The 18,780-nt window shown below is 43.5% G+C and overlaps 1 protein-coding gene across 19 annotated transcripts in view; it reads right to left on the reverse strand.

The window, feature by feature from the left end:
• The window catches only part of adgrl3.S (adhesion G protein-coupled receptor L3 S homeolog), a 1,276,319-nt gene that overhangs the window by 93,915 nt on the left and 1,163,624 nt on the right, over positions 1–18,780 (reverse strand). For 2 of the 19 annotated variants that reach the window (XM_041579805.1, XM_041579802.1), the window contains one exon: positions 1,373–1,424. The exons of the other annotated variants lie outside the window; for them this stretch is intronic. In XM_041579805.1, the coding sequence (XP_041435739.1) occupies positions 1,373–1,424 (52 nt within the window). The remainder of the gene's footprint in view (positions 1–1,372; positions 1,425–18,780) is intronic. 19 annotated transcript variants of the gene reach the window in all.

The raw sequence follows: 18,780 nt of genomic DNA on the forward strand, positions 1-18,780 counted from the left end.
AGATATGGTAAGGCCTCATCCGGAGTATGCAATGTAGTTTTGGGCTCCAAGCCTTAATTATATTTTCATCACTTGCGTTTATGCCCTTTCTTATGCAAGACAGTACTTTACTTGCTTTAGTGGCCACAGGGATATAAAGGAGCTGAAGAGTGTGCAAAGACGTGCAACTAAATTGGTTAGAAGGATGGAAGACTTAATGAGGGTAGACTGTCAAGGTTGGGGTTGTTTTCTATGGAAAAAAAAGATGCTTGAGATTGGACATGATTACACTTTACAAGTATATTAGAGGACATTATAGACAAAAAAGCAGGGGACCTTTTTACCCATTAAGAGAATCACTGCACCAGAGATAACCCCTTCAGACTAGAGGAAAAGAACTTTCATTTGACGCAGGGTAGGTGGTTCTTCACAGTGAGGGCAGTGAGGTTGTGGAATGCACTGCCGGATGATGTTGTGATGGCCAATTCTGTTAATGTCTCAGAAAATGACTCTCTACATCACACAGTTAATTTAAAGAATACCAACCCCGTTAAGTTGGTAAAATTGTATGAAACAATGGTGTACAATAATCTGTATGCATATACTTGCCCCGCAGATATAGACTGATATCAACTTACTATAACTATCAGTTGGTTTTGTGAATGGACAGGAATCAAATGTCCATCTGCCTATGCACCCTGTTGGTTAGATCATGTTGCATCGGCAGATAAAGAAGTGAAACAGCAGTTCCTCTTCAGATCCAGCTGTTCTGATTATGCCTAAAGAATAGGAGGCCGTGTTTGGCCTTCGTCACTTACAGTATTTCACTGATGCAATAAGATTCCTATAAACTTTGCTGGGAGTCAATTCCAGTAATTTTTTTGTTTTCAACAAGCCTCTGTAACAAACCTAATGAAACATAAACCTACCTGCAAAAATATTTTTATTTTTACCATACTTTTTAGCCAAATCATGTAGGTGATCATTTACAGTACTTGCAAATAACCCAAACATCTATTAATCTTGTACCACGATAAACATTTAAATATATCCAACAACTGAAAATCATTCATAATTTATGTTTTTTGTAAATGCTGTATTAATGTGATGGACATGCAATAAACAAAATAATGCAGATCTTTATAATCTTAAAACAAACTGGTGACACAGAAATATAACACATAGTAAAACCTCTAGTTGGTGTTTGCCATATTTATTTGCCAATCATTTGCCAGTTTTTAATATACTGTAATTTAACTTTGTTACAACAATATGAAATTAATTTAAATTTATATTTAGGTACAATTGATTCTTGATGAAAATAATCAAAATGAAGTGTTCTTAATGTGAAAATGTTTTTTTATATTAAAAATTGAACTAAAGAAAAGATTACATTTGATATGCAATGTTTAACTTTACTCCCATACTTGTCTCTCTGTACGGCTCTAAACGACAGCATGAAGGAAAGGAAAGAAAAAACATCAAGTAAGCTCACTTTGACAATAGAAACATGGCAAAAGAAAATGAGCAGTTTGATGACAAATTGGAAACGACATTTAACATAATAATTTTCAAATAATCATATTGCCAGGAAAAAACTGTAGCTATTTTTTTATAACATTTTGTTATATAGTTAAAGGAGAACTAAAGCTAAAACTAAAGAAGTAGCTATGTTTTGTGCTAAAGAAGTAGCTATGTTTTGTGCTTCTGTACCAGCCAACGGCGGTTGCAGCATTTTAGCAGTAAAGATCTGTGTCTCCAAAGATGCTCCAGTACCTCCCCATCTTCTTTTCTGCTGATTCACTGCACATGCTCTGTGCTGCGGTCACTTACTGAGCTTAGGGGACCCACTCACAATATACAGTACACATAGAATAGAAATGTCACAATATAAGGCTGATTAGTAATTAATTCACATAATTACTACATGGCAGCACATACACCAGTGCAATTAGCATCAGCATTTAATAATCAGCCCTGTAGTATCAGCTTATATTACAGTCCAACCTCATTTTCTGCTTGTTAATTTGTGATGACCCCTAAGCTTAGCGTCTTAACAGCTGCTCAGAGCCTACTGAGCATGAGAGTGTCATAGACACTTTCCAAAATGGTGACACCCTGTGACAAGTTTGAAGTCCTGAAACATTGCTATAATTGAGTAAATGAAACTCCAGGCTGGTGCAATAAGTTCATTACATAGAATATGGCATTTTTAGCCATATTCACTTTTAGGGTTTAGTTCTCCTTTAACTAATACTAAAATTATGTTACTAACATTATGTAAAGTTTGCAAAGATGTAATGTTCAGTAATGCTGTTTGTTTAAAAAACCATAGTTTTAAAATAGTTATTTAATATAAATTACTAAACAGTTGTGTCAAGTTCATTTTACTTAAAGTTCAGCTGTTTGTTGCAAACAGTTGCACATATAGAAAATATCTTTACTCCATTTCAGCATATTTTACCTGTATTTAGCAAAATATTGTTATGACTATAGTACCAGAGGTGTTTATATCTGTTATTAGATTCAATATGTATTAAAATTTTTATCGCACAAATACTTTGAATGACACATGCAGAAAATGATTCCATGTGAGTTATGGCATTAGTTTTGGGAGAAGGATTCTTAAATTCCAAGAGCTGTGCATACATTATTGTGATCTATAAACTGATATTGGCTGCACCAAAGTGACAGCTGTTGTATTGTTTTGGAGGATATTCATTTAGGTTTTAATGGGATAAATAGGGTACAGTAAAGAAAATAGTAAAGGTAATAGAAGAGATGTGGTTAGTACAAGCGATAACACTGAGTGGGAGCTCAAGCCTATGTCTTGATAATTTGCATTACTAAAACTAAACGGTGGTTGCCAAAAAATGGGGTCGTTGATGGTAGAGCTGTTACATGAGTAACTTATGGTTCAAATTGGACATTGAATTAGAGAGGGTCCAAACAAGGTCAACTAAGTGGTATGGAAACTCTCAGCTATGAGGAACGACTGGCCAAGTTGGGGTTGTTCACGCTGGAGAAAAAGCACTTGAGGGGTGATATGATAACTATGTATAAATATATTATGGGACCATATAATAATCTCGCTGATGCTTTATTTACCAGTAGTTCCTTCAAGATGACAAGTGAGCACCCATTCTGATTAGAAGAAAAAAGATACTGGTTAAATATTTGGAAGGGTTTTTCTTACAGTGAGAGCCATGATAATTTGTAATTCTCTTCCTGAATCAGTTGTGATGACTGCGACATTAAATGCTTTAAGAAGGGGTTGGATAGCTTTTTAGCAAGTGAGCAACCAAAAAACTGCAGCACACAGAAAAATTGCAGAATCAAACCTGTGATTAATTTGTTAATGTTTAATATTAGCAATTGAGGGAATACAGGATTATGGAAGATAGTGTATAGTACAAATTGATCCAGGGACTGGTCCAATTGCCATCTTGAAGTGAGTAAGGAATTTTTTTACCCCTCTGCGGCAAATTGAAGAGGCTTCAAAGAGGTTTTTTTTTTTTTTTGCCTTCCTCTGGATCAACTAGTAGTTAGGTAGGATAAATATTAGGGATGCACTGAATCCAGGGTTCGGGATTTGGCCAGGATTCAGCTTTTTTCAGCAGGATTCAGCAGAATCCTTCTGCCCGGTCGAACCGAATCCAAATACTAATTTGCATATGCATATTAGGCGCGGGGAGGTAAATCGTGTGCCTTTTTGTCACAAAACAAGGAAGTAAAAAAAATGTTCCAATTCCCACCCCTAATTTGCATATGCATATTAGGATTCGGTTCAGTATTCGGCCAAATCTTTTGCGAAGGATCCCTAATAAATATAGACCTTAAAGATTGAACTTGATGGATCTGTGTCTTTTTTTCAAGCTACAGGTGGAGCCACTTTATTTTGTACGTTTATCGCGATGTAACGCTAGTAGATCTGCAGCAAGCGCAATGTGTCAGGAAGCCTTCTCGCGTTTAGTGCGTTTACCTGCATGTAATACCAGTTCTGCCACTAGAGGCTGCCAAATGCAAGGCAATTCATAGGTTCATAGGAAAGAACGTATTGTAGAGAGAGATCCTTCTGGTGTGCAAACTTCTCACATCTAGTACTGAGCTCTATTGTAGCCTAATGGTTAAGGGGCGTGACTTGAAAGCTGCAGGTCTTGAGTTCAAAACCTGTAACATCTACTTTTTTTTAACTAACGTTTTGTAAAGGGCAACTAAGCCCAATATACGAGATCACACTTTTTAAAGAGGAACTAAACCCAATATAGGACATCCCACTTTTTAAAGGGGAACTAAACCCAATATAGGACATCCCACTTTTTAAAGGGGAAACTAAACCCAATATCTGACATCCCACTTTTTAAAGGGCAACTAAGCCAAATATACATCACACTTTTTAAAGGGGAACTAAGCCCAATGTATGACATCCCACTTTTTAAAGGGGAACTAAGCCCAATATCTGACATCCCACTTTTTAAAGGGCAACTAAGCCAAATATACATCACACTTTTTAAAGGGGAACTAAGCCCAATATAGGACATCCCACTTTTTAAAGGGGAACTAAACCCAATATATGACATCCCACTTTTTAAAGGGGAACTAAGCCCAATGTATGACATCCCACTTTTTAAAGGGGAACTAAACCCAATAAAGGACATCCCACTTTTTAAAGGGGAACTAAACCCAATATAGGACATCCCACTTTTTAAAGGGGAACTAAACCCAATATCTGACATCCCACTTTTTAAAGGGCAACTAAGCCAAATATACGACATCCCACTTTTTAAAGGGGAACTAAGACCAATATCTGAAATCCCACTTTTTAAAGGGCAACTTAGCCCAATATACGAGATCACAATTTTTAAAGGGGAACTAAACCAAATATATGACATTCCACTTTTTAAAGGGGAACTAAACCCAATATATGACATCCCACTTTTTAAAGGGGAACTAAGCCCAATGTATGACATCCCACTTTTTAAAGGGGAACTAAGCCCAATATATGACATCCCACTTTTTAAAGGGGAACTAAATCCAATATAGAACATCCCACTTTTTAAAGGGCAACTAAGCCAAATATACATCACAATTTTTAAAGGGGAACTAAGCCCAATACACGAGATCACACTTTTTAAAGGGGAACTAAAGCCAATATACGAGATCACACTTTTTAAAGGGGAACTAAACCCAATATATGACATCCCACTTTTTAAAGGGGAACTAAACCCAATATAGGATATCCCACTTTTTAAAGGGGAACTTAACCCAATATATGACATTCCACTTTTGCTCTTTCAAGTAGTACTTAAATGTCACCAAAATCACCAAATTTAGGAAAGGCTTGTGCGTCATGACGCTGGCGCAGGGTTTTCGATTGACGCAGCGTGATCACGTAGGCGATCCTACTTCTTGCGGCGCAGAGATCTCCCCAGTGCTTGGACATCGTTTTCTTGGCTAAAACTCTGAGTGAGTAACTTAATTCTTATTGATATACTGGTTTTGACTCTACTTTTTCCTCGACTTCTCCTTATCCTAATCCTTGGAACCCTTGCTTGGACTTTGATTCCCTGTTGCTGACCCTGCTATTGCCTTGATTACTCTCCTGCATTAACCCTTGAAACCTCTGCTTGGATTTGATTCCCTGTTGCCGACTCTGCTTGTCCCTGTTACGCTCTACTGCATTAACCCCTGAAACTTTGCATGGACTTGATTATTGTTGCCAATCACAGCAATACACACTAGCCAGATGGGTGTCCCAGTAGAAGACAGAAGATATTCCTGTCTGTCTGTCCTGCTTGCCTACCGACTACGCCTCAGATTAACCCTTGTGGATCCTGTTTCTGAATATCTTCTGTCTTCTACTGGGACACCCATCTGGCTAGTGTGTATTGCTGTGATTGTGACCATTCCTGTCTGTCTGCGCTGATCTTCACTCCATTTAGGTTACACCACCTGCGACTGACATTAAGGTGATTGCCGAAATCCACGCAAGATTCTACAGTTTCTTGCCGCAGCTGTTTACACCATTAATTCACCCTTCTCTGTACTCATCTGCAGCCACAAGACTCAGCACTGGAAGTACTTCACGAGGTCGGTGTTCCCTCTTAAAGACTTACGGGCTCCCATACCTCAACTGCACTAACCTCCCTCTGTACCTAGTTGAGGGTGTGTTGGAGAAGGGGCTGTAAGGGTTGTCTTCCTTAATGCCAGTGGTTCCCTCCTACTCGGTAAGTCTGACAGTATGTCCGAGCCCTACCAACAGGAACCACTTGAGGAAACAAGTGTTCTAGAGACTTTGTCCCAGCAAATGGCGGCCCTGACTCGAGCGGTCCAAGACTTACAAGGTGGTTATCAAAGCATACAAGCTCGTTTAACCGAACTCCCTGCTGATGACGCGTTTACTTCTGCTTTGGGCTCATCGTCTGCATCCTCATCTGGGCATCTAGAACCTAAGATTAATTTACCTGAGAAATTTTCTGGTGATCGCAAGCAGTTTCGAGCCTTCTGGAACAGTTGCAGGTTACTGTTTTCTATGAAGCCCAGAACTTATGCTGGCGAAAAAGTTAAGGTGGGAGCTGTGATTTTGTTTCTTCAAGGCGAACCGCAGACTTGGGCTCACCGCCTATTGGAGCTTAATAGCCCCCTTCTGAAGGATGTCGATACCTTCTTTGCAGCTATGGCATCCCTTTATGATGATCCACAAGGTCCAGAGACTGCGGAAGCTGCATTACAGACTCTCAGGCAAGGAAAGCGTCCTGTGGAGGACTATGCAGCGGAATCCCGGAGGTGGGCTGTTGATACAAGCTGGAATGAGTCCGCCCTTAGACACCATTATCGTGTTGGGCTGTCCACCCAGTTAAAGGATGAACTGGCCAGAGTGGGAGTTTCTTCTCCTTTAGACAAGCTTATTCAGCTTACCATCCAGATTGACAGACGTTTAAGAGAAAGACGTACTGAGAAGTCTTCCGCTCCTGTCTCCTGGATGGTCCCTAGGGCACCCTTTTCAGGTGCTTCATCATTCCCTACACCTGAGCCCGAACCAATGCAGCTTGGGTTAACCCGCCCCAGCCTGAGTCCTGAGGAGAGACTAAGAAGAAGGCGTCTAAACCTCTGCTTATACTGTGGCGCAGCTGATCACCTGTTACGGACATGTCCTCTCCGTGCAGATGGTAATTTTACTTCCGGTGGGACTGGGTTGGGAACACAGTTGCAGTTTAAGAAAGCCCATATCTCTGTCTTGCTCCCATTACAGTGGGGAAGAAGACGGGTACAAGTGATGGCAATTATTGACTCCGGGGCAAGTAGCTGCTTCATCGACTAAACATTTGCCCGTATGCATGGTTTTCCTTTACGTTCAAAATGACGGCCGATGATGATCAGAATGGCGGATGGCTCTCCTTTAAGTTCGGGACCTGTTTCTTTTGAGACTGAACCTTTAAATGTTTCAATAAACAAATTCCATCATGAAATTCTCAGTTTTGATGTGGTTCCTTCACCTCTATTTCCAATCATTATTGGGTTACCATGGTTAAGGGTCCACAATCCTCTTATTGACTGGGCCACGGGGAAAATTGTCCTTGACTTCTTCATTTTGTGTTAAGAACTGTGTCCAAAAAGGGGTGCCTACTCTTCATCAAGCCTTGTTTTGTGTTGCAGAGGGGGATCAAGATTTGTTATCCTCAGTTTCAACTGTTTACCATGAGTTTTTGGATGTCTTTAATGAAAAACGTGCGGACGTTCTTCCTCCTCATCGGGCATATGATTGTCCTATTGACTTGCTTCCTGGTTCACCTATTCCGTTTGGTCGCATCTTTCCTCTTTCGGAACCCGAACTTAAAGTTTTGCAGGACTACATTGATGAGAACCTGAGAAAAGGTTTCATTAGACCTTCTACGTCCCCAGCAAGGGCAGGAATTTTTTTTGTTGAAAAGAAGGACCACTCATTGCGACCTTGTATTGACTATCGAGAGCTCAATAAAGTTACAATCAAGAATAGGTACCCTCTTCCCTTGATTCATGAACTTTTTCAAAGGCTTCACTCTGCAACCATCTTCTCAAAGCTTGACCTTAAGGGGGCCTATAACCTAATTCGAGTAAGAGAAGGAGACGAATGGAAGACAGCCTTTCGCACACGTTATGGGTACTAATGAGTACCTTGTTATGCCATTTGGCTTGTGTAATGCGCCAGCAACTTTTCAGCATTTTATAAACGACATTTTTCGGGATATTCTTGATAGCTTTGTGGTCGCATACTTAGATGATATTCTGGTCTATTCTTCATCATTGGAAGAACACCGCAGACACATGCGAGAGGTGTTTTCTCAAATGCGTTCACATAGTTTAGTAGTCAAGGCGGAGAAATGCGATTTTGAGAAAGATCGAATTGAATTTCTGGGGTTTGTCATTTCCACCAATGGCATCGTCATGGACTCTAAAAAAGTATCAGCCATTCTTGACTGGCCAACCCCCAGCGATCGCAAGTCAATACAAAGATTTATTGGATTCTCTAATTTTTACCGTAAATTCATACGTAATTTCTCAGGCATCATTAGACCTTTGACTGATCTCACGAAACAGAAAGTCAAGTTTCAATGGTCCGTTTCGGCGCAAACAGCCTTTGATCAACTGAAAGAAGCCTTCACCACAGCTCCTGTTCTCACTCGTCCAGAACCATCTCTGCCCTTCATCCTGGAAGTTGATGCTTCTAAAGTTGCTGTAGGAGCTGTTCTTTCTCAACGATCTATTCCTCAAGGTTCGTTACATCCGGTGGCGTTCTTTTCTAAAAAATTATCCGGATCAGAACAAAATTATGACGTTGCTGATAGAGAACTATTATCAATCAAATTGGCTCTGGAAGAGTGGAGGCATCTTTTGGAGGGGTCCGCACATCCAATTTTGGTTCTTACTGACCATAAGAATTTGGAGTACCTGCGCTCTGCCAAGAGACTTAGACCCAGGCAGGCTCGATGGGCATTATTTTTTTCACGTTTTCAGCTCCATATAACCTATCGGCCTGGTTCCAAGAATATTAAGGCTGATGCTTTTTCTCGGATGTTTTCATCGGATTCTTCTCGGCCTATTGGGGTTGATTCTGTTCTTCAACCAAATTTTTTTTTACTTCTTCAACCTTCTTTTTTACAAAAGGTGAAAGAGCTTTGTACTCCTGATTCCTTACCCGCAACCCCTGTGTTAAGAGCTCAAGATGGTTTATATTACTTCAAGGATAGACTCTTTGTTCCATCAAACCTTCAATTGGAAGCTTTTGGGTATGTTCATGATGCTCCACTTGCTGGGCACTCTGGATGACGGAAAACTCTTGATTTGGCCCGTCGTCACTTTTGGTGGCTGTAAGGCCAAAGGCCTCAGAGGTAGTGAGGACCAAGGGAGGAGGTAGCAAAAGTCCAAGTTCGCGGTACAAATAGGGATGAGACGAGAGAATGGTCAAACAGGCAATAATATCAGTCCAGGCAGAAGAGGTTCGAAGTCGATGAATCAGGCAAGAGGTCGGTACACAAAATAGACAAGAATATCACAAGAAACACACCCAGGAATAGCAAGCTAAAACCTATAATTGGGCACTGATAACTTCCCAGAGTTCCTTCTTATAGGCCCAGGTTTGGCGCCAATTTTGGACGCATCGGCGTCATAACGTGTGCGCGGACGCGCTGACGTCAGCGACCGACGCGCTGACGTGTGCGACCGACGCCGGCGCCGATTATTGACGCCGACGCCCATTCCGTCGCCGGCGACCAATCAGAGTGCGGGAAGAGGTGGGCGTCATCCGGCTGCGTCCGCGAGGAACCAGGGAGCCACCATCTTGGACGCCATCTTGGTCACCATTTTGGAATCCTGACTCAGACTCCATTACAGTACCCCCCTCCCTAGGGGGGGCCTCAGGACCACCTGGGTTAGAAGGAAACTGCCGATGAAATTTTTGGACCAGGAGAGGAGCATGGACATCTGCACTTCTTACCCAGGAGCACTCCTCAGGGCCGAACCCCTTCTATTCAATGAGGTATTGTAGGGTGCCCCTCGAAATTCGGGAGTCCAGGATTCTCTTTACCTCGAATTCTTGATGACCGTCCACCAAGACAGGAGCTGAGGAGGAAGAAGAAGAAGAAGAAGTACCTGCAGGTTTGAGCAAGGAGACATGGAAGGCGTTTGGAATCCGCATTTCAGAGGGAAGTTGTAAACGGACAGCCACCGGATTGATGATCTCAGAGATGGAGAAGGGACCAATAAACTTGGGACCAAGTTTCGGAGAGGGGATTTTGAGACGAATGTTCCGGGTGGATAGCCAAACCTTGTCACCAGGTGCATACAGAGGGGAAGGGATTCTTCTTTGATCCGCGAATCTTTTCTGGACCAAGGAACTTTTCTCCAGATTGACAACCGTGGCGTGCCAGATGGCCGACATGTGGGCAGCTTGGTCATTGGCGGCAGGGACATTGGTGAGTAATAAGTCCTGAGGAAAAGCCAAAGGGTTAAGACCATACATACAGAAGAAAGGGGATTTTTCAGAAGACACGTGTAAGGCATTGTTATGTGCGAATTCAGCCCACGGAAGCAGATCCGCCCAGTCGTCTTGGCACAAAGATACATGGCATCGAAGAAACTGTTCAAGGGCCTGGTTAACCCTCTCTGCTGCTCCATTAGATTGTGGGTGGTATGAAGAAGAAAATTGAAGAGAAACACCCAGGGCTTTACACAGGGACCTCCAAAACTTGGAAATAAATTGCGAACCACGGTCAGAGACAATTTCGGCAGGGAAACCATGGAGGCGGAAAATGTGTTTAATAAATAATGAAGAAAGTTCAGGAGCCGAGGGGAGTTTTCGAAGAGGAGTGAAATGTGCGACTTTACTGAACCTGTCAATTACTACCCAAATAACAGTGTAACCAGAGGAGTTAGGGAGGTCCACGATGAAGTCCATAGATAGGTGAGTCCATGGACGAGAAGGAATGGGTAGTGGTAAGAGTAACCCCTTGGGAGGGGAACGTCCAGACTTGGATATGGCACATACAGAGCAAGAAGAAACAAAGTTTTTGACATCCTTTCTTAGGGAAGGCCACCATACAAGGCGAGACAGAAGTTCAGTGGTTTTTCTAATCCCAGGATGCCCAGCCTGCTTGGAGCTGTGGGACTGAACCAGAAGGGAATGACGGAGTTCAGGAGGGACAAAGGCAACACCAGGAGGAGTTCCTACAGGAGCAGAAGATTGAACTGACAATAACTGGGAGGCCAAGGATGGAAATAGAGCAGCGATGATCTTTGTGGGAGGTACAATGGATTCTGGTTCAACGGAAGAGAGATCTTCAGGAAGAAAACTTCTGGAAAGAGCGTCTGCCTTCTTGTTTCTAGCACCAGGCCGAAAAGTTAGAATGAAATTAAAACGAGAGAAGAATAGTGCCCACCTGGCCTGACGAGGGTTGAGGCGTTTGAGTGACTGGATATATTCAAGATTTTTATGGTCTGTATAGATGGTCACAGGGACAGAAGAGCCTTCCAACAAATGTCTCCATTCTTCTAAGGCAAGTTTTACGGCCAGCAACTCACGATTTCCAACATCATAATTTTGTTCAGAAGAGGAAAATTTCTTAGAAAAGAAAGCGCAAGGATGTAGTTTTCCATCAGTAGATGCTCTTTGGGACAAAATTGCTCCTGCACCGACATCTGAGGCATCAACTTCAATGAAGAATGGCTGGAATGGTTCAGGGTGTCTGAGAATGGGGGCAGAAGAAAAAGAAGTTTTAAGATCCTTGAATGCTTCCAAAGCTGAGGGTGGCCAATGCTGAGGCTTACCCCCTTTTCGGATAAGCGAGAGAATGGGAGCAATTTTGGAAGAAAACCCCTTGATAAATTGTCTGTAATAATTAGAAAAGCCAATAAATCTTTGGATAGCTTTGGTACTGGTGGGGAGAGGCCAGTCCTGGATAGCAGAGATCTTGGCAGGATCCATTCTGAAACCCTGTTGAGAAATTATGTAACCAAGGAAAGAGATGGACGATACTTCAAAGGAACACTTCTCCAACTTGGCAAATAGGTTGTTTCTCCGCAGACGGGAAAGGACCTCTTGGACTTGAAGACGATGCTCAGCAAGGTTCCTGGAAAAAATAAGGCTATCGTCCAAGTACACCACTACATATTGGCCCAGTAAATCCCTGAAAATGTCATTTACAAATTCTTGGAAGACCGCGGGGGCGTTACAGAGGCCAAATGGCATTACAAGATATTCATAATGCCCGTCACGGGTGTTGAATGCGGTCTTCCATTCATCTCCCTCTCTGACCCGGATTAAATTATAAGCCCCACGAAGATCCAACTTGGTAAAAAGACAAGCCCCTTTGAGTTGGTCGAACAGTTCGGAGATGAGAGGAAGGGGATAACGGTTTTTAATTGTGATTTTATTTAACCCTCTATAATCAATGCAGGGCCGCAAACCTCCATCTTTTTTCTCTACAAAGAAGAAGCCGGCTCCAGCCGGGGAAGAGGAAGGACGAATAAAGCCCCTTTGCAGATTCTCTTGAATGTATTCCTTCATGGCACAGGTTTCAGAAGGAGAAAGCAGATAGGTGCGACCCCTGGGGGGCATGGTTCCAGGAAGAAGTTTGATGGGGCAATCATAGGGACGATGGGGAGGCAGGACTTCGGCAGACTTTTTATTGAAGACATCAGAGAAGGCTTGATAAACCAAGGGCAAAGAAGAATTAGAAGACACAGATGAAACTTTAATGATGGATTTGGTGGGTAAACAATGTTGTTGGCAGAAGGAACTCCATCGGGAGATCTGAGACGAAGCCCAGTCAATTACTGGGTTATGAATATTCAACCAGGGCAAACCAAGTACAATGGGAGTAGAAGGACAATCGATCAAAAGAAAGGACAGTCTTTCAAGGTGCATGGATCCCACAATAACGGAAAGTTCATCGGTGGAGTGGGAAATTGTAGCAGAGGATAATGGACGATCATCGATCGCCAGAGCACGAAGAGGAACAGCCAGAGATCGCAGGGGAATGGAGTGGTTTTCAGCGAAGACTTTATCCATGAAATTCCCAGCTGCAGCGGAATCAAGGAAAGCTTCAGAAGAAATCGTCTGGGTTCCAAAACGAATCTGCACAGGAAGGAGGAAGCGTTGAGCAGGAAGAATGGGGAGAAGGACCAATTCCACCCAGGTAAGTCTCCCCAGTCTTACCTAGGTGTTGGCGTTTCCCGGCTTCACTGGGCACTCATAGGCGAAGTGGGATTTTCCACCACAATAGAGGCAAAGTCCAGCAGCCCTTCTCCGAAGCTTTTCCTGTTCGGTCAGACGAGCCCGTCCAATCTGCATCGGTTCTTCCGAAGGCAGGGAAGAAGAAGCAGGAGCCGCAGGATTTGGAGAAGACAAGGTGGAAGCCGGATTGGGAAGGAAGGGTCTTTGGAAACGAGGAGCCAGAGTAGGTTGGAACCTGGGGAATCTCTTGGTTGGGGAGCGCTCTCTGTCGAGTTCAGCTTGAAACTCCCTCTGCCGAGTATCTACCTTTATGGCCAGGGCGACTAGATCTTCCCAACGGGATGGAATTTCCCTGGACAGAAGATCAGTCTTTATGCGTATCGCCAGACCGTTGTAAAAGGCAGCGTGATACCCGTCATTATTCCACGACGTCTCTGCAACCAGGGTGCGGAATTCAATGGCGTACTCCGAGACCGAGCGAGTTCCCTGTTGAAGATGGAACAGGCGTGCGGAGGAAGCAGTGGCACGACCCGGAGCATCAAAGACCACTCGGAGTTCACGAGCGAAAGCTCTGGCATTATCGATAATGGGATCCTCCTTCTCCCATAGAGGTGAAGCCCACTCCAATGCCTTTCCTTGCAGACGGGAGAAAATGAAGCCCACCTTGGCACGTTCAGAAACGAATTGACTGGGTGAGAGTGCAAAGTGGACCTCGCACTGGTTGATAAACCCACGGCAAGCTGCAGGGTCACCACTGTAGAGTGGAGGAGCCGGAATGCGGGGCTCGGAGACGTGAAGTGGGGTCACAGGAACAGGTGCAGGAACAGGATCAGCGGGGGTTAGAGCCGACAACTTGGCAAGTATTGTTTCCAGAGCCTGACCAAAATGAGACTGCTGTACCTCATAGGACTGCATCCGGGAAGCCAGACCACGAAGCGCTCCACCGACATCAGGCGGCGCTGGATTCTCCTCCGAAGGGTCCATGGCCCAATTATAATGTAAGGCCAAAGGCCTCAGAGGTAGTGAGGACCAAGGGAGGAGGTAGCAAAAGTCCAAGTTCGCGGTACAAATAGGGATGAGACGAGAGAATGGTCAAACAGGCAATAATATCAGTCCAGGCAGAAGAGGTTCGAAGTCGATGAATCAGGCAAGAGGTCGGTACACAAAATAGACAAGAATATCACAAGAAACACACCCAGGAATAGCAAGCTAAAACCTATAATTGGGCACTGATGACTTCCCAGAGTTCCTTCTTATAGGCCCAGGTTTGGCGCCAATTTTGGACGCATCGGCGTCATAACGTGTGCGCGGACGCGCTGACGTCAGCGACCGACGCGCTGAAGTGTGCGACCGACGCCGGCGCCGATTATTGACGCCGACGCCCATTCCGTCGCCGGCGACCAATCAGAGTGCGGGAAGAGGTGGGCGTCATCCGGCTGTGTCCGCGAGGAACCAGGGAGCCACCATCTTGGACGCCATCTTGGTCACCATTTTGGAATCCTGACTCAGACTCCATTACAGTGGCCCACGCTAGGTAGCGATTCTGCTAAGTTTGTTCGTTCCTGTGAGACCTGTGCTAGATGCAAGGGAGCTACTTCCAAACCTTTGGGTCTCCTTCACCCGTTACCAGTACCAGATCGTCCTTGGGGCTCCATTTCTATGGATTTTATTACCGATCTTCCTTGTTCTGAAGGATTCTCCACTATATATGTTGTGGTGGATAGGCTTAAAAAGATGTCCCATTTTATTCCTCTTTGTGGTGTTCCTTCAGCCCCTAGATTGGCTAAGATTTTTATTCAGGAGATTGTGCGCCTTCACGGTCTACCAGAAAACATTGTCTCAGATAGAGGAGTACAGTTTACTTCAAGATTCTGGTGGGCACTATGTGAAGGTTTACAGATTGATCTGTCCTTTTCCTCGGGTTACCATCCTCAAACTAATGGACAGATGGAAAGGACAAACCAAACGTTGGAGCAATATTTGAGGTGCTTTTCGTCCTTTCTACAAGATAATTGGGCCTCACTTCTTCCAATGGCAGAATTTGCTTATAACAACTCTGTTCATTCATCCACCAAACAGACTCCCTTTTATGCCAATCTTGGATTTCATCCGACAATGATTCCAGGGGTTCCTCAAATCTGTATCTGTTCCAGCGGCCCAGGAAAGACTTGAGTTTTTAACATCAAACATCGCAACTATTCGCCAGAATTTACGTAAGGCTCAGTTGAATTTCAAATACTTTGCTGACAAGAAGAGAGGTTCTGATCCAGAGTTCAAAGTAGGGGACAAGGTTTGGCTGTCAACTCTTAACTTAAAATGCCCTTCGAAGAAATTGGTTCAACGTTTTATTGGACCTTTAAGGATTCTACGGAGGATCAATCCTGTTGCTTTCAAACTCCTGCTCCCAGAGTCCTTACAGGTCCATCCAGTTTTTCATACTGCACTTCTGAAACCAGTTGTCCCGAATCAGTTTGTGGGTAGGAGAACTTTGGTTCGGATCCTATTGTTATCTCTGATCATGAGGAGTATGAGGTGGAATCTATTCTGGATTCCAGATTTAGGAACAAGAATCTTCAATATCTCATTAAATGGAAGGGTTATGGTCTTGAGGACAATTCTTGGGAACCTGCTACTAATGTTCATGCTACTGAACTTGTGAGGGAGTTATCATCAGAAGTACCCAAACAAGCCTACTCAGCTTCACGTCCAGAGGCCGTTCCTAAGGGGGAGGCAATGTCAGGAGCTTACCGCTGCCTGAAGTCCGTGCGATGTCGTTCTTCTGCGCTATGCGCTCCACCGATGCGGGTCAGTGACGTCATGACGTGTGCGTCATGACGCTGGCGCAGGGGTTTCGATTGACGCAGCGTGATGACGTAGGCGATCCTACTTCTTGCGGCGCAGAGATCTCCCCAGTGCTCGGACACCGTTTTCTTGGCTAAAACTCTGAGTGAGTAACTTAATTCTTATTGATATACTGGTTTTGACTCTGCTTTTGCCTCGACTTCTCCTTATCCTAATCCTTAGAACCCTTGCTTGGACTTTGATTCCCTGTTGCCGACCCTGCTATTGCCTTGATTACTCTCCTGCATTAACCCTTGAAACCTCTGCTTGGATTTGATTCCCTGTTGCCGACTCTGCTTGTCCCTGTTATGCTCTACTGCATTAACCCCTGAAACTTTGCATGGACTTGATTATTGTTGCCAATCCTGCTTGCCTACCGACTACGCCTCAGATTAACCCTTGTGGATCCTGTTTCTGAATATCTACTGGGACACCCATCTGGCTCGTGTGTATTGCTGTGATTGTGACCATTCCTGTCTGTCTGCGCTGATATTCACACCATTTAGGTTACACCACCTGCGACTGACATTAAGGTGATTGCCGAAATCCACGCACGATTCTACAGTTTCTTGCCGCAGCTGTTTACACCATTAATTAAACCTTCTCTGTACTCATCTGCAGCCACAAGACTCAGCACTGTAAGTACTTCATGAGGTCGGTGTTCCCTCTTAAAGACTTATGGGCTCCCATACCTCACCTGCACTAACCTCCCTCTGTACCTAGTTGAGGGTGTGTTGGAGGAGGGGCTGTAAGGGTTGTCTTCCTCAATGCCAGTGGTTCCCTCCTGCTCGGTAAGTCTGACAATTCTCTAGTGCAGTGATCCCTAACCAGTAGCTTGTGAGCAACATGTTGCTCCCCAACCCCTTGGATGTTGCTCCCAGTGGCATCAAAGCTGGTGCTTATTTTTGAATTTCAGATTTGGAGGCAAGTTTTGGTTGCATACAAACCAGGTGTACTGCCAAACAGAGTCTCAATGTAGGTTGACATGCCAGATAGGGGCTACCAAATGGCCAATCACAGCCCTTATTGGGAACCCCAAGAACATTTTTCATGCTAGTGATGCTCCCCAACTCCTTTTACTTCTGAATGTTGCTCACGGGTTCAAAAGGTTGGGGATCCCTGCTCTAGTGGAATTACACTAAAATAAACTCAAAATTCAAATTTTCTTTCTGTGTATGGCAACATTAATTCTTACCTTTCTCTGCTTGGTGGTTTCACGTACACTGTTTAGTGATATATAGATCTGCATTGGGCTTGTACTGTATGTGTAGTTTGAATAAACATTTAACTAAAGAACCTCCATTTTGGCTCTTGTATTTATTCTTAGTACTGTAACTACTGTATATACATCCATGTTGCAAACCATTTGACTTGTTTTAAATAACTTTTGTTTAGCAGAGATCAAGCTCCGACTTCCCTTGTTCTAAGTACACGTGATCCCGGTAGCCGAATAGAACGGAATGTGGATTATTTGGAGTCTATGGGAGACAGGTTTTCTGTAATTCAGAGCTCCATTGCTGAGACTCCTCACATGCTTGTCTGAAGCTGTAACTTGAGATCACCTTGCTCTAAACCCTCCCCCACTCCTCTCACAGGCAATCCCAACAATCAGAAAGCTAGCTGCTACTATTTGTTTCCTTCTTAACATATGCTAATTACAGTTTACACTTCCCAGCAGGACACTGAGACATGGTGGAGAGGGGGTGGGCAGGTAACATCAACAGCCCAATTCCTGCTGTTCTGCTTTGTGTCAATAGTAGGCACTAAGGGCAGCAGCACATAAGTTTGGATTTGTGGGATGCCCAATACATATTAATGTACCCCATGCACGTGGCATATACAGGCCCCAAAATGAAGACCCCCCCATATGGTTGGTCTTTTCAAGTACTGCAAAATCAACACATTTACATTACAGGGGGGGCAAAAGTAGAAAAAAGTGAGTTCACCCCAAAAAAACATTTTTGGAAAGTACACATTCCTGCAAATACAAATTGGGTATGGATGTCTTTGTACTCCAAAGCACCAAGTCACAAGCCTTTCCTGAATTTGGTGATTTTGGTGACATTTAAGTACTACTTGAAAGAGCAAAAGTGGAATGTCATATATTGGGTTTAGTTCCCCTTTAAAAAGTGTTATCTCATATATTGGGCTTTGTTGCCCTTTAAAAAGTGGTATGTCATAACGGGCTTAGTTCCCCTTTAAAACGTGTGATCTCATATATTGGGCTTAGTTGCCCTTTAAAAAGTGGGATGTCAGATATTGGGCTTAGTTCCCCTAAAAAAAATTGTGATTTCGTATATTGGGCTTAGTTGCCCTTTAAAATGTGGGATGTCAGTTATTGGGTTTAGTTGCCCTTTAAAAAGTGGGATTTCATATATTGGGTTTAGTTCCCCTTTAAAAAGTGTGATCTTGTATATTGGGCTTAGATGCCCTTTAAAACGTGGGATGTCATATATTTGGATTAGTTCCCCTTTAAAAAGTGGATTGTCCTATATTGGGTTTAGTTCCCCTTTAAAAAGTGGGATGTCCTATATTGGGTTTAGTTCCCCTTTAAAAAGTGTGATCTCATATATTGGGGTTAGTTCCCCTTTAAAAAGTGTGATCTCGTATATTGGGCTTAGTTGCCCTTTAAAAAGTGGGATGTCATATATTGGGCTTATTTGCCCTTTAAAAAGTGTGATCTCATATATTGGGCTTAGTTGCCCTTTAAAATGTGAGATGTCAGATATTGGGTTTAGTTGCCCTTTAAA

The sequence above is a fragment of the Xenopus laevis genome, chromosome 1S, assembly GCF_017654675.1.
Source record: "Xenopus laevis strain J_2021 chromosome 1S, Xenopus_laevis_v10.1, whole genome shotgun sequence".
Taxonomy (NCBI): Eukaryota; Metazoa; Chordata; class Amphibia; order Anura; family Pipidae; genus Xenopus; species Xenopus laevis.